Genomic DNA, 14,577 nt, shown 5'->3' on the forward strand with positions numbered 1-14,577 from the left:
AAATGGGTTTTTCCAGATAATTGGCAACAGTTTAATGGCTGTCATTAGACTCTTAATTTCAATTTAAGAAAAAATTGAATTCAAATTCCACCATCTGCTATGGCAGGATTTGAACCCAGACCTCTGGAGTCTAGCAACAAAACCACTGGGCTGCCACCTTCCCCAGTTGGCTGCCCTTGTCCTTCTAGATGGTATTGGTCATGAATTTGAAAGGTGATATTTGGGTTAAAAGGTTTAAATTATGAGGCCAAGTCACATAATCTCAGGTTGTATTCTCTTGAGTAACTGAAGTGTTTTTGTTTATTGCTATGAGATGTTTGGTATAAATAACTATTTCCTCTGATGTTAGAAAACACTTTTTCACACAAAGGATAGTGGAAATCTGGAACCGTTTTCTCTAAATACAAGTTGGGAAGTTGGGGAAGAGGAGGTCAATTGAAAATGATTTGTCAGATGAGGGTGTCAATGGTGACGGAACTGAGCCATGGAAAATGGAGTAAAGATACAAATCTGCCATAATCTAACTGAATAGTGAGTAGGTTCAAGGAGCTGAGTAGACGCCTCCTTTTCTTTTGTAATGAAACTTCTGGCAGCAGATGGCAATATTGAGAAAGGACACCAAGCAGGGGAGCTCGAGAGGGTGTGCAGGCACTTTCACTAGCAGGTGAGGGAGGCTGGCTGGAATGGTTGAATTGGGCTAGTGGGAGGTGATGGCCTAGTGGTATTATTGCTCGACTAATACAGAGATCCAGACAATCAGTATCTTTGGGGGAAGGAGTGCTCGTGGGAAGAAGAGAGGAGAGAGACAAAAGATACCTGAAACCACAGGCTTCAGTTCATGTAAATACTGTGAACACATCCTTCATTTAACTTTAATTTCCCTCTATGCTTACAATAAATTGATGCCAATGAAATAAACAATCGCTGCTTCATGAACTTTGGGCTATCCGTGTGTTCAAATCTCATGTTACATTATCATCCTCGATGAAATGGAGCTGCAGACAGGATAACGTTAACGCTAAACCTAACTCAAACCCTGACCCTAACGCAGTTCAATTCATGCTTATCATTTGCTGTTTGAATGTTTTGGGTCTGGTGGTTTGAAAAGAACTGCTTTCACAATCATTGTCTCATTGGCAAATATATCCTAAATTGGGAACCCTAAAATCCATTGGTTTTGACAGCTTGAATTATTTGGGAATGTAGAGCAAACTGCTAGAAGTGGTGTGTGAAGCTTGATCCTCTTACGTGGCTCAGGACAGTGAAATCTTGGACCCTGAAATAGTTGACGAGTGGCGATGGCAGGGATTGGTGGTGGTAGGATATCTTGGGATTGAGGTGATTAACAACATAGCAATGAAAAGTTGGGGCCTACAACAGCGTTCAATAACAACCTGTGCTTACATGTACAGGGCGACCCTGATTTACAAACCTCCAACTTATGAACACTCATACTTATGAACACCATCTCATGCAGGGGTTTGTGTTTCTTCGCTGTACATGATCTCTTTCCATGTTTCCATGCAGCCGTGGATCGTTCAGTGAGCCTCTGCCTTGCTTCCACCCGTGATGAGCTGATTAAAGTCCTCATTGATGCTCTTGTTGCTTACCGCGCCTCTGCTTGCAGCCCAAAGCAGTCTGCGTTCACCATACCCCGCAGCCTACAACAACTTCCACTGTACGTCCTCGCCCTTTTAAAGCAGGTGAGAGGTCGCAGTCCTTTCAGCCCTTTCTATAGTGGTGGTACAGGTTTTTCACAAAGATTTAATGAAATGGGGATGTTGTAACTGGGCTCTCTCAAAACTCTTCCACCACTGAATTATATCTAAGTTTGCTACTGGGATTTATTGATACTTTCTAATCAACCTGTTCAAAGATATTATATCACACCTCGGAGCAGGTGAGACTTGAATCCGGTCCTCCTGACTCAGAGGTAGGGACAGCACTATAAGAGCCCTGGGAATATACAAGCACATGGGTTTGAAGTTTAAGAGTGAATAATCAAATAATTTGCCCTATGAAGGCAGACACTTCCACTTTCTATGAAACCTATGGGTTTACTTTGACAAGTTAATACACAGTTACTGGTTTACGACGAGAAAAAAGAACAAAAATCAATTTCTGTTCTTTGATTTCAAGCTGGAATACTTATCCATAATCAATAATCTATAACTGTCTGAGGTTTGGTCTCGGGAAGGGTATGAAGGATTAGATTTCACTAATTGAATGAGTTTATTAAACGTATTGTGCAGAGAGATGATCAAGACAGATAGTGCTAAATCAGAAATAAAAATCAAACATGCTGGAGAAACTCAACAGGTCTAGCAACACCTGTGGAGAGACGAACAGAGTTTACAATTCTGAAGAAGAGTCATTTTGAATTTGAAATGTTAACTCTTGTTGCTCTCTCCACAGATGCTGCCAGACCTGTTGAGTTCCACCAATTTCTATTTTAAATTCAGATTTCCAGCATTGCAGTGTTTTGGGTTTATCTGAGAGACAGATAGGAGCAGGATAGTTTTTTTTGGGTTAACAAAGCAAATGAAGATAATGCAATGGATAAAGCACAGTGAGGAACATGCTTTGAAGGTTGGTATGGGCTAACTGGCTGCAGAGGTCTTGTGTACTTTCCTTTGTTCCTTTCATGACTTTTCCACTATTGAACTTTGACCAGCTAGCCTTTCTTTTCCCTCTATCAAGTGAATAATAGAGTCATCTCCATCAAGACTGCCCATAAATCTCTGACCTTGTGTCCATCCTGCCAGATGTACAGTCCCTTTCCCAGGGAATTTATTAGCCTAGGATACCGTAACACACACTGAGAAACTATATCCGGGAAATTATAGCTGTGGAAATAAGTTTGTTTTAGTTTACTTTATAGAATCCCTACATTTGGCCCATCAAGTCCACAACAACCTAGTGAAGAGCATTCCATCCAGACCCACCTCCCTACCCTGTCACTGTAACCCTGCATTTCTCATGACTAACCCACCTAGCTTGCACACCCCTGGACGCTATGGACAATTTAGCATGGCCAATCCACCTAGCCTGCACATCTTTGGACTGTGGGAGGAAACCGGAGCACGCAGACACAGGGAGAATGTGCAAACTCCACACAGACAGCCGTCTGAGGATGGAATTGAATCCAGGTCCCTGGTGCTGTGAGGCAGCAATGCTAACCACTGAGCCACTGCGCTACCCAGTCAACTTTGAAAGTCTTTTCAGACCAGGAAATGTTATTTCTTGATGTTATTTCTTGATGAGGACATTTAATCCCAGTTTTTATCCTTTCCTTTGTTCCTTTAAATCATGCCACCCAATATCGGTTTTGGGGCATTTGGGATAAGGGCCAATGGCGAAGAGAAAGTGGTGTCTCTCCCAACAAAACCAGTAAAAACAATAAAAATTGGAAGTGAAACATAATGGTTGTACTGGAGTTCCAGTCCGAGGTACACAAGACAAGTTGACCATGATGTCTCATTTGTCGGTTTTGTTGGTTTCTCCTTCTGGGTTGGAGACTTTGGGAATTTTTCAGAGCTTGATAGACACGCCAGACATCTGGGGCTCAGTGTGAGGGAAATATAGCCAGATCCCTGACCTGTTACATTCTGTCCCGCAGCCTGCCTTTCAGACTGATGCAGCCATGAGCCTAGACGAGCGGGTTTTCACCATGTTCGAGCTGATGATACAGCCGCTGATTGTCATGTTGAAGATGGTTTACCCTGATCTGTACAGGATTGACGATTACCTTAACTCCGAGCCTGCGGACAATGTGAGAGCCTTGGTCACCGTGTGGTGTGATCAATTCCTGCCCTCTGTTTCATTCAATCAATGCTAAGAAGGGGAGAAAGGGAGAGGCGGAGGTGGTGAGATTAGCTGAGTCCTACTTTCTTTTAAATCTCTTTTCTCCCTCTGACAGGACTCCATGGAGATGGGTAAGGGGACAATGAAGAGACCAGCCTTGATTCAGCTCATGGCTGAGAATCTTGCACTGCAAGGAGCCTTCCTAATCGATTGCGGTAATGTAAGTCTTAAAACAAAGTAAAAACCTGTCTGAAGCCAGAGCAGGTGGACTTGCATTGATATAGACTCCAGTCACATCCCACAGACCACTCAGAACACCTTGACAATATCAATGATGTGCAGAGACAGTTGTTGTGTAGGCACGTGTGGCACACTTGGCCAACAATAAGCCCCAAATCGAAAAGCTTGAGAGGGGAACAGTCCCCTTGGGGGTTTACCCAATTGCCAGTTAGAGTTGCTGACACCTGGGGGAGAAGCTGCCACTCTGAGGGGACTCCCCACTGGGTTAGCATTGGAAGCTACAGGGTGTTCTCTTGCTCTGTTGTGAGCCAATGACACAGCTGTGTCTGAGAATATAATGCTGCCGATATACCTTCACCTGGCAGGGGTAGGCACCCACACTTGTCCCTCTAGACTCTCCACTTCTATCCAGTATCCATGTATCTAAGGTTTGCTGAGGGGTGACCTGGAAAGTCTGCTGATGACCCAGAACACTTCAGACAGTGTGTGGGGAGCTGATTGCAAATATTGCTGGCAACCCCATCCTTTCATATTGTGTAGAGTGTCAGCTACCCAAAGGAATACAGGGACTGAAAACACTGATGGACAACAACAGCACCAAAAATAAGGAAAGGCTTTCATTTAACTAGCACCTTTTGCTCAGGACATCCCAGAACACTTTACAGCCAATGCAACACCGGTGAAACATTGAATCCCTACAGTGGATTTGGCCCATCGAGTCTGCACTGACCCGTTGAAGGACAACCCACTCTATCCCTGTAACCCTGCATGGATAATCTACACATTCCTGCATACTATAGACAATTTAGCATGGCCAGTCCACCTAACCTGCACACCTTTGGACTCTGGAAGAAAACCAGAGCACCCAACGGAAACCCACACAGACACGGGGACAATGTGCAGACTCCACACAAATGAGGGTGGATTCAAATCCGGGATATTTGGTGCTGTGAGATAACAGTACTAAACACTGAGCCATTGTACTGCCCTGAAGTATGGTCCGAAGTACAAACAGCCATATGCTGATGACCAGACGATATGGTTTTTTTCAATGTTGATTTAGGAATGAATACTTTAGTGTCCTGGGGATCAGCCCTCTGCCCCCATTTTACCTTTACGATGTGGGTGTTACTGGTAAAGCCAGCATTTGTTGCCTTTCCCTAATTGCCCTTAAATTGAATGGATTGCTTTGTCATTTCTGAGACCGGTTAAGAATCAACCACATTGCTGTGGGCCTGGAGTCACTTGGAGGCCAGACCAGGTAGGATGGCAGGTTTCCTTCCCTAAAGGACATTAGTGAAGCAGATGGTCATACTAGAATCGAAACGTTAACTCCGTTCCACAGACACTGCCAGACCTGCTGAGTTTCTACGCACTCTCTATATTTCAGATCTTGAGGACTTTGTTTTTGTTTGATTGAAGTGAATGGGTTCTTCCGTCCAATCATGATAGTTGTCATAATCTTGAAGGACCAGCTTTATTAATTGTATTTAACTTCCACTAGCCACTGTGGTGGAATTTGAACCCATATCCCCAAAGCATTAACCTGGGCTTCTAGATTAAAAGAACAGTGACATTACTGCTAGGCTTTATCATTTTTTGTTCATGGGGGTCACTGCCTGGTCTAACATTTATTTCCTATCCCTAACTGCCCTGGAAAAGGATGAGCTTCCTCCTTCAACTGCTGCAGTGCATATGGTGTAGATTTACCAGGATGTTGCTGGGGTTGGAGGGTTTGAGCTATAACGAGAGGCTCAATAGACTGGGGCTATTTTTTCTGAAGCTTCAGAGGCTGACGGGTGACCCTATGGAGGTTTATAAAATCATGAGGGCTGTGGATAAGGTGAATAACCAAGGTCTTTTCCCCAGGGTGGGGGGAGTCCAAAACCAGAGGGTATAGGTTTAAGGTGAGAGGGGAGAGATTTTAAAAGGGACCTGAGGCTTTTTCACGCAGAGGCTGGAATGTGTATGGAATGAGCTGCCAGATGAGGTGGTGGAGGCGACTACAAATACAGCATTCGAGAGGCGCCTGGATGGGTACATGAATAGGAAGTGTTCAGAGGGAAATGGGCCAAATGCTGGCAAATGGGGCAGGATCAGTTTAGGAAATCTGGTCGGCATGGACGAGTCGGACCGAAGGGTCTGTTTCTGTGCTGTACAACTCTATGACTCTGTGAGATACATTCATGGTACTGTTAGGAAGGAAGTTCCAGGATTTTGACCCAGCAGCGCTGAAGGAACGGTGAGATATTACCAAGTCAGGGTGTTGAGTGATTTGGAGAGGAACCTGCAGGTAATGTTGTTTCCATGAGTCAAGTATGCTACAATTTCCCGGAGTTGTCTTCAAAATAGTTCCATGAGGTATGTTATTAGCCTGAGAGGCAGACTTAGCCTCACCTTAATCTTTCTCTGAAGGGCAATGCCTCCAACAGTGCAGGCCCTCCGTCTTCCTCTGTACTGCACCGGAATGTCAGTCTGCATTACGTGGACTGAGGACCTGAAACTCAGACTTCACGTCCAGAAGAGAAAATGCAATCCAGTGAGTGATGGGTGGGACTAGATTACCAATAAATGTGGAACTCTGATTTTCTGAATAAGGGGCTGATTATTTAGGACTGGGATGTGGAGAAATTTACTTATTTAAGGAGTCAGGAATTGATGTAATTCTCTGCCTTAGATAGTTGTAGGTGCTCCATCGTTGATAAAGTTTGAGAGAGATAGATGTTTAGCTTCTTGGAATGAGGGACAGGCAGGAGATTGAGGTTAAAGCCCAAAATTAGAAATGTAAGGTGATGTACTTTGGTCAGAAGAACATTGGGTAAAGGGTAAAGGATAAAAACAAAGGGTGGAATTCTAAAGGGGGTGCAGGAGCAGAGAGGCCTGGATATAGATGTGCATAGATCATTGAAGATAGCAGGACAGGTGGAAACATCAACTAATAAAGAATACAGTGTTCTCAGCTTCATTAATAGGGGTATGGAGTACAAGAGCAGGGAGGTGATGTTGATCTTGTACAAGACACTTGTTAGACCTCAGTTGGGGTATTGTGGGTGCAACTTAAGAGGAATGATGTGAATGTATTTGAGACAGTGCAGAAGTGATTTACAAGAATGGTTCCAGGAATGAGAAACTTCAGTTATCACGATTGGCTGAAGAAAATGGGACTGTTCTGCTTGAAGAGCAGAAGGCTGAGAGGAGATCTGATTTGGGATTTTCAAAATTCTGAGCGAGCTGGAAAGTGCAGATAAGGAGAAGCTGTTCCTGCCTGGAAAAGAAACAAGTGAGAGGGCACGGATTTAAAATGATGTGCAGATGAAGCAAGAGTGATATGAGAAACGTCTTTCACACTGCAAGTAGTTAGGGTCCTTCTGCATTGTGATTCAGTAATTATCCCTGATTATATTGAATAGCAAAGCTTGATGGACCGCATGGTCTACTCCTGTTCCCATCTCTTCTGCTCTTATTTACAAGATCCAGCTGGGTGCTGTAGTGATTGGATCACCTCAGTGTTCTGTGTTCTGCTCTCTCCAGGTTCTGTACATCTGGGTCAGCAGACACTGCAGTTCCAGCTTCCTGGATGGTGTGCTGGGTGTTACCAACTACACCTCACTCCCAGGGACACTGGTAAGTCTGTCACCCCTCACTGTGTCCAAGTTGCATTTTCAGCAAGGCTGTATCGCACTTAAACTGTCATTCACAGTTCTGGTCTCTTATTGCAGAAACTACATAGCAGGATTGGAGAAAGTGCAATGGAGGTTTCCCAGAATAAAAAGAGAACTGAGAGATTGTAACTATTTGGGGGAATAGAGTTTTCTCCAGGACAGGCAAGGCTGAGAGGGTGACCCAGTTGATCTTACATACAAGGATACATACCAATGGTTAACCTAAGAGCAGGAGGAGGCTGTTCTGCCCCTCAAGCCAACTCTCTTGTTCAGTAAGGTCATGGCTGAGTTGATTACTCCACATTCCTGTTCACTGTTGATAACCTGTCATCCCTCTTACTTAGCAAGAATTTACCTGCCTCTGCCTTAAAAATGTGCAAAGACTTTCCTTTCATTGCCTTTTGAGGAAGAGTTCAAAAAACTCACAACTCTTAGAGATGAAACTTTTCTCCTCATCTCTGTCTAAAGTTTTTTAGTAGCAACCCCTAGTTCTAGACTCCCCCACAAGAGGAAACATCCACTCCACATCAACCTTGTTGAGACCCTTCGTGATCTTTGCATACTTCAATCAAGACACCTCTTATTTTTCTAAACTTCAGCAGTTACAAGGCCTAGTTTGTCCAACCTAAATCATAAGACAACCTGCCTATTTCTGGTATTAGTCTGGTAAACCTTCTCTGATCTGCTTCTGTTGCATTTACATCCTTCCTTTGAATAAAGGATCCAACACTGTACGTAATACTCCAGGTGCAGCCTCACCAGTGTTCTGTATAACAAAAGCAGAAGCACCATATTTTTGTATTCAATTCCTCTGGCTATAAGTAGTAACATCCTGTTAACTTCCTTAATTAATTTCTATGCCTGTGCACTAACCCTTTGCAATTCATGTCTTTAATATTGTGATGGTGGTTCAATAGAATCATAGAATCCCTACAGTGTGGGAGCAGGTCATTCGGCCCATTGAGTCCACACTAACCCTCGGAGGGTCATCCCAGCCAGACCCACTTCCCAACCCTATTACTATAACCCTGCATTTCCCATGGCTAACCCACCTAGTCTGCATATCCCTGGACACTTTGGTCAATTTAGCATGGCCAATCCACCTAATCTGCACATCTTTGGACTGTGGGAGGAAACCAGAGCACCCAGAGGAAACTCACAAAGACACAGGAAGGATGTGCAAACTCCACACAGACAGTCGCCCGATTCTAGAATCGAACCGTAGTCCCTGATACCATGAGGCAGCAGTGCTAACCACTGAGCCACCATGCTGCCAACAGGGTAGGTATGGAAAATACAGTTCCATGTACAGAAGGATCCAAAAGTAGGTACCATAAATATAAAATAGTCACTAATAAATCCAATGGGATTTCAGCCTAAACTTTCTGGAGTGTGGTTAGAGTCTGCAACTCATTAGCACAGTTGAGGTGAATATTAAGAGGCATTTAAGAGGAAGCTAGTTAAGTGCTCTTTCCATCCTTTAATATCTTTCTTAAATTTTGTGACTTTCTCGGCTTGGCAGCTGCATGTGGTAATTTATTCCACATCTGAATATGAAATAAAGATTCAAGCCTCCTCCTATCATGCTTTTCTTAGAATCATAGAGATCCACAGCTCAGAGAAAGGCCTTTCGGCACATTGTATCTGCATTGTCAAAAAGAAAACACCTAATTATTCTAATCCCGATCTAGATTTACATTCCCAAATACAAATCTGTACAAATAACATAATGTGAACTACTTGGGGTACAGTGACAGTATTTTAGAGACAATCATGCAAGCAATTAGCTTTGATCTTACCAGTCTGCAATAGATGAATATAAGATAATGAATTTCTATTTATGGAAGTGTGTGTAATTTATTTTATAAAAAACGTTTGCTGCAATCTGATGCCTGTTGTGTCAAGGAAATTAATGCTTTCCTTATGTGCATGGCTTTAGGTTTAATGGAGGGTTGGGTTTAGAGGGATATGGGCCAAACGCAGGCAAATGGGATTAGTTTAGTTGTCTGTTTTCATGTTATATGACTCCATAAATAATCTTTCTCTATTTACTGTCTCCAAACATTTCAAAATTTGAACACTTTTGCTAGTGAGTACAGTTTCTATTTCTTATACCTCATGCTCTCCCCTCATCCCTGGGGTTTCCTCCAGTTTACAACAGACTGCAGGCCCTCCATGGCTTCAATATAATGGAACACCCATTATTCCAGATGGAACCCAAACTTCTTAAATATATTCATTCACAGGACATGGGCATTGCTTGCTAGACCAGTATTTATTTCCCATCCTTAACTGCCCAGTTAAGAGTCGACCTCATCACTGCAGGTCTTCTTTTGTTCTCGCTCGCTCTTCTTTCACCCCAGCTTCTATTTTATTTCACTCTGCGTTGTGTAACATTACGGTTTTTCAGTCTATCAGTAGTCCTTGGAGCTGTCTTTGCCAGGTGAGAGTTTGGAACACAATTTAGAGAAGCAGATCAAAGGAAATCTCTCACGACGTTTGCATGTATGACAAATGCTGCAAAATCCTGAGCAAGAGTAAGTGTCAATATTTGCTGTGTTTCAGACCTCACTTCCCATTCTGCAGAATCCTGCTTCTAAACTCATCCAGGCATTCCTGGGATCCTTAAGGAAGGAGAGACTTTATCACGCACCTTGCTTTGTCATCAAGTGAGTGCAAAATTTCATAGAATCTCATTTAAGTGCGTTTGAAAAATTTTTGGCTACACATTTTTCAGACTGTCATTTGATCTTCAGTTTACATGAGAGGTGGTCCTTAGTGAAATTATCTTCGAGCACGGAAAACTCTGTTCAAATGTCAGTCATTTTCCAGTTCCCCTCACTGCTGCTCCCCCATCCTCGCCAAATTTGGTTTGATTTGATCATGTTTTTCAATGTTGGTTCAGGAATAAATATTGGTTAGCATACTGGAGGATAACTCCCCTGTCCTTATTTTCCCTTTACTCATTTATAGGATGTGGGTGTTGCTGGTTAGGCCATTTATCACCCCTCCCTAATTATCTTCAAACTGGGTGGCTCTTTCATTGTTCTGTAAATACCCACAAGATACAATTGCTCTCGCAGCCCAGTTTTAGCCACGTTGTGGTGGGTCTGCGGTCACACGTAGGCCAGATCAGGTAAAAAGGTCAGATTTGCTTCCCTAAAAGGTGCTTAGTATATCAGATGGGTACTTACAACAATTAATAATGGTTACATGATTTCCATTAGGCTAACTTCTTTTAATTCCAAACTTCATTATCTGCCATGGTGGGATTTGAATCCACATCTCCAGGTTCTATAGATTAAATAGACCAGTGACATCAACACTACACCACCTCCTCATAGCACCTTGTGAGCTTTGGTGCTGTCGATTCTGTCTAAATATAAGAAATGCTGGGATTATACTCCCTAGGGAAGGCTATGTCAAGATGTGATAGAGCAGTGGTTAGCAATGCTGCCTCACAGCACCAGGGACCTGGGTACAATTCCACCCTTAGGCAACTGTCTGCATGGAGTTTGCACGTTCTCTCTGTGTCTATGTGGGTTTCCGCCAGGTGCCCCGGTTTCATCCCACAGTCTAAAGACGTGCAGGTTAGGTGGATTGGCCATGCTAAATTGCCCACAGTGTCCAGGGACATGGAGGTTATGTGCATTAGTCATCGGAAATGCAGGGTTACAGAGATACGGTAGGGGGATGGGTCTGGGTGGGATGCTCTTCAGAGGGTCAGTGTGGACCTGTTGGGCTGAGTGGCCTGAATTCTATGGAGGTTTTCAAAATCATGTGGGTCTTTCACAGTGTAATGAACTGGAAGGTTGAGTAACTAGAGGATGCAGGTTTAAGATAATTAGCAAAAGAGAGAAGATGGAAGAAATTTTTTTTTAAATGCAGTGAGTTATGCAATGCATGAAAGGGCAATAACAGTACATCCAGCAGAAACTTTCAAAAGAGATGTGATAAACATTTGAAAAGTAAAAAAAAATCCAGGGCAATGGGAAAAGAGTGGAGCCATGGTACAAAATGGATAATCGTGCTAAGGAGCAGGTACAGGCACAATCGTCTCAGTGACAGTAACTTCTACCATTTACATAGTGCCTTTAACATTGGAAAATATCACAAGGTGGAGTATTACTAAATGATGTTTGCCACTTCTGGGGCTACAAGAACAATCGTATCTTCTGCCTTGGTTGGTTCTGTTGATCTCTGTACTTTTCTTTTCTAGGGATGACAGTACCTCACGGTCTGTGTTCATTAAGCGTCTGGTTAATGATCGCACTGAGACAGCAATGTCATATTATGAGTTTCTGCTCCATCTGAAGGAACGGGTGTGTGGGTGATGTGCTTTCCCCTAGCCCCCACCAAACGGAACAATCCAAAGAGGACTCGTGGAAAGTGCTCCCTCAAGCAGCATTGGTCCTTACAAAAAACTGATGTACTCCTTCACCTATTCTGTTGGAATTGCAATATTACTCTATCCAGAGAAGTAAAGAAATAAAATGCTGGAAATGTACGCACAAGAAATCCCTTAGTTTCTGTTCATTGGAAAGACAAATTAGCCCCTCATCCAAACTGCAAGCTAGTGAACCCTATCAATGGGATAGAACAAAAGTGAAGGAAGGTGAGGAGAACAATAATCATGTCAAGTGTGAAATCTCCAAGCCCATCACCTCCTCAGTAACAGAATGTGTCTTGTTTTCATTGTGTCCAAAGAAATTGCTGGAAAGTTAGAATGAGTTGAAACCTGCACAATGTGCTTATAGCTGCTTCTCTGGAAACTGCACTGCTGTGAGTGTTTGGGATTGAGTTTATACACGTTCTGTATTTACATAGCTCTCCTCCACCTCGCTGCACTTTCCTCAAGAAATAATTCTTTAAGCAGCATGTTCTGCTGTAGTTTCAGCCATGATTTCTGTTTAAGTAGATTCTTTGACTGAAGTATGTCGAGGATCAATTTGATTAGATGTTCTTTACTCTTTCCTGTCAAATTGACGCTTTGCTGTTTGACTAAAGCAGATTCTGTCTGCAGCAAATAGTGTAAATAAGAACATAAGAACTAGGAGCAGGAGTAGGCCATCCGACCCTTCGAGCCTGCTCCACCATTCAATAAGATCATGGCTGATCTTTTCGTGGACTCGGATCCACTTACCCGCGTTCTCACCGTATCCCTTAATTCCTTTATTGTTCAAAAAAAATCTACCTTATCTTTAAAAACGTTTACTGAAGTAGCGTCGACTACTTCATTGGGCAAGGAATTCCATAGATTAACAACCCTCTGGGTGAAGAAGTTCCTTCTCAATTCAGTCCTAAATCTGCTCCCTCTAATCTCGAGGCTATGCCCTCTTGTCCTAGCTTCACCTGTCAGTGGAAACATCCTCTCTACTTCTACCTTATCTATTCCCTTCATAATTTTATATGTTTATATAAGATCCCCCCTCAATCTTCTGAATTCCAATGAATATAATCCCAATCTACTCAGTCTCTCCTCATATGTCAACCCCCTCAACTCCGGAATCAACAGCCTCCATCTCATAGTAGTCAGTACACTCTTGTCTAGTCCAGTGCTTCCCAAACTTTTTCCCACTATAATCCCATTTTAAAGCTTGAACTTTGTTGAGACCCCCTGGTGAAATCTGAGACTTTGGGAGAGTGGGGTGGAGTAAGCAGTGTGGGTGGGTGAGTGGGCGAAGGTGATGGATGTTCGTGATGAGGAGAGGGGTGTTGTGAGAGTTTGGGTTGGGGGTTTCAGGGAGGAGGGCCCAGTAGCATGTGTGAGCAGGAGCTTAGCTGGTCATAACTCAGCGGGTGCTCCTCAAGACTCACCATCCCAAAGTCCTAACTGGGTGACCCATCCCTACTTTGGGAAAGTCTGAGGCTCCCTCTGATTGTGTTTTCTCCTGTGCTGACCTCTGTGAGCCATATGCAGTATGGATTTCTGAAACTGCAAGTCAGTGCTGGGAATGGCATCAGCCACTGGATCCTCTGAGCTACGGGGCAGGAATGTTGTACCAGCGTATATCTTACTAAATCCGCTGCTCCTGTACATTCCGATGTTTCTACAGACAGTACTGGGTGGCTCAGTGTAGGAAGGAGATTGAAGCCTGCACAGTCCAACACCAGTGTTTACCTGCCTGAACAGTACCAAGTCAAGCTGAATGGCCTGCTCCTGTTGTAAATTCTCTGTAAAATCAGAATAGGAAGCTGCCAGATATTGAACACACCATGCAGGCCCACAATGAGGGGAGTACTGTGCGAAAACTGCCCGATAGGTAGAGTGCTCTTGTGGTGCAGTGGTAGTATTCCTACCTCTGAGCAGGGAGGCTGGGCTCAAGCCCCACCTGCTCTAGAGGTGTGTAATACCATCTCTAAACATGCTGGTTAGAAAGTATCTCCGGCCTGACTTATTCAGAGCAAGTTGGGGCCTCCGGGGTTGGAGTGCATTATTTCCATCCTCCAACTCCATTTTAATTTAGTTACCTCTGTCATATTGTTACACTGTTCCTGGTGGGTAGAGCTTGATGGTTATTCTTTTAATTTGTAACATGAATGGTTCGATGGCGGAAAAAATATCCGCCCCCATTTAGGAGGGTTCTTGTGTCGCTGTAGTAGTGTACCTACCTCTGAGCCAGGGGATTCAAGTCCCCTACTCCAGACGTGTGTAATATGATGTCTAAACTGGTTCATGTAGAAAGTATCTAACAATATGTATCTGCCCTACAGATATCAAGTTGAGGTCCTGTCTGTTCTTTTGTTTATTCGTGGGCATCAGTGACTTGCCATTCCTAGTTGCCCTTTGAGAAGGTGGTAGGGAGCTGCTTTTTTGAACTGCTCCATACCATGTATTGTAGGTTGACACACAATGCCATTAGGGACGGAA

At 43.5% G+C, this 14,577-nt stretch overlaps 1 protein-coding gene across 1 annotated transcript in view; it reads left to right on the forward strand.

Annotated features, from left to right (window-relative positions):
* The window catches only part of LOC109937235 (protein transport protein Sec24A-like), a 54,217-nt gene extending 42,104 nt beyond the window's left edge, over window positions 1-12,113 (forward strand). Inside the window, exons 15-20 of the mRNA XM_048616202.1 lie at window positions 1,528-1,703; window positions 3,620-3,772; window positions 3,920-4,024; window positions 7,576-7,668; window positions 10,272-10,375; window positions 11,926-12,113. Of these exons, the coding sequence (XP_048472159.1) occupies window positions 1,528-1,703; window positions 3,620-3,772; window positions 3,920-4,024; window positions 7,576-7,668; window positions 10,272-10,375; window positions 11,926-12,040 (746 nt within the window). The 3' untranslated portion in view covers window positions 12,041-12,113. The remainder of the gene's footprint in view (window positions 1-1,527; window positions 1,704-3,619; window positions 3,773-3,919; window positions 4,025-7,575; window positions 7,669-10,271; window positions 10,376-11,925) is intronic.
* The last annotated feature ends 2,464 nt before the right edge of the window (window positions 12,114-14,577 follow it).

Source organism: Rhincodon typus, chromosome 34 (genome assembly GCF_021869965.1).
Source record: "Rhincodon typus isolate 14 chromosome 34, sRhiTyp1.1, whole genome shotgun sequence".
Classification (NCBI taxonomy): Eukaryota; Metazoa; Chordata; class Chondrichthyes; order Orectolobiformes; family Rhincodontidae; genus Rhincodon; species Rhincodon typus.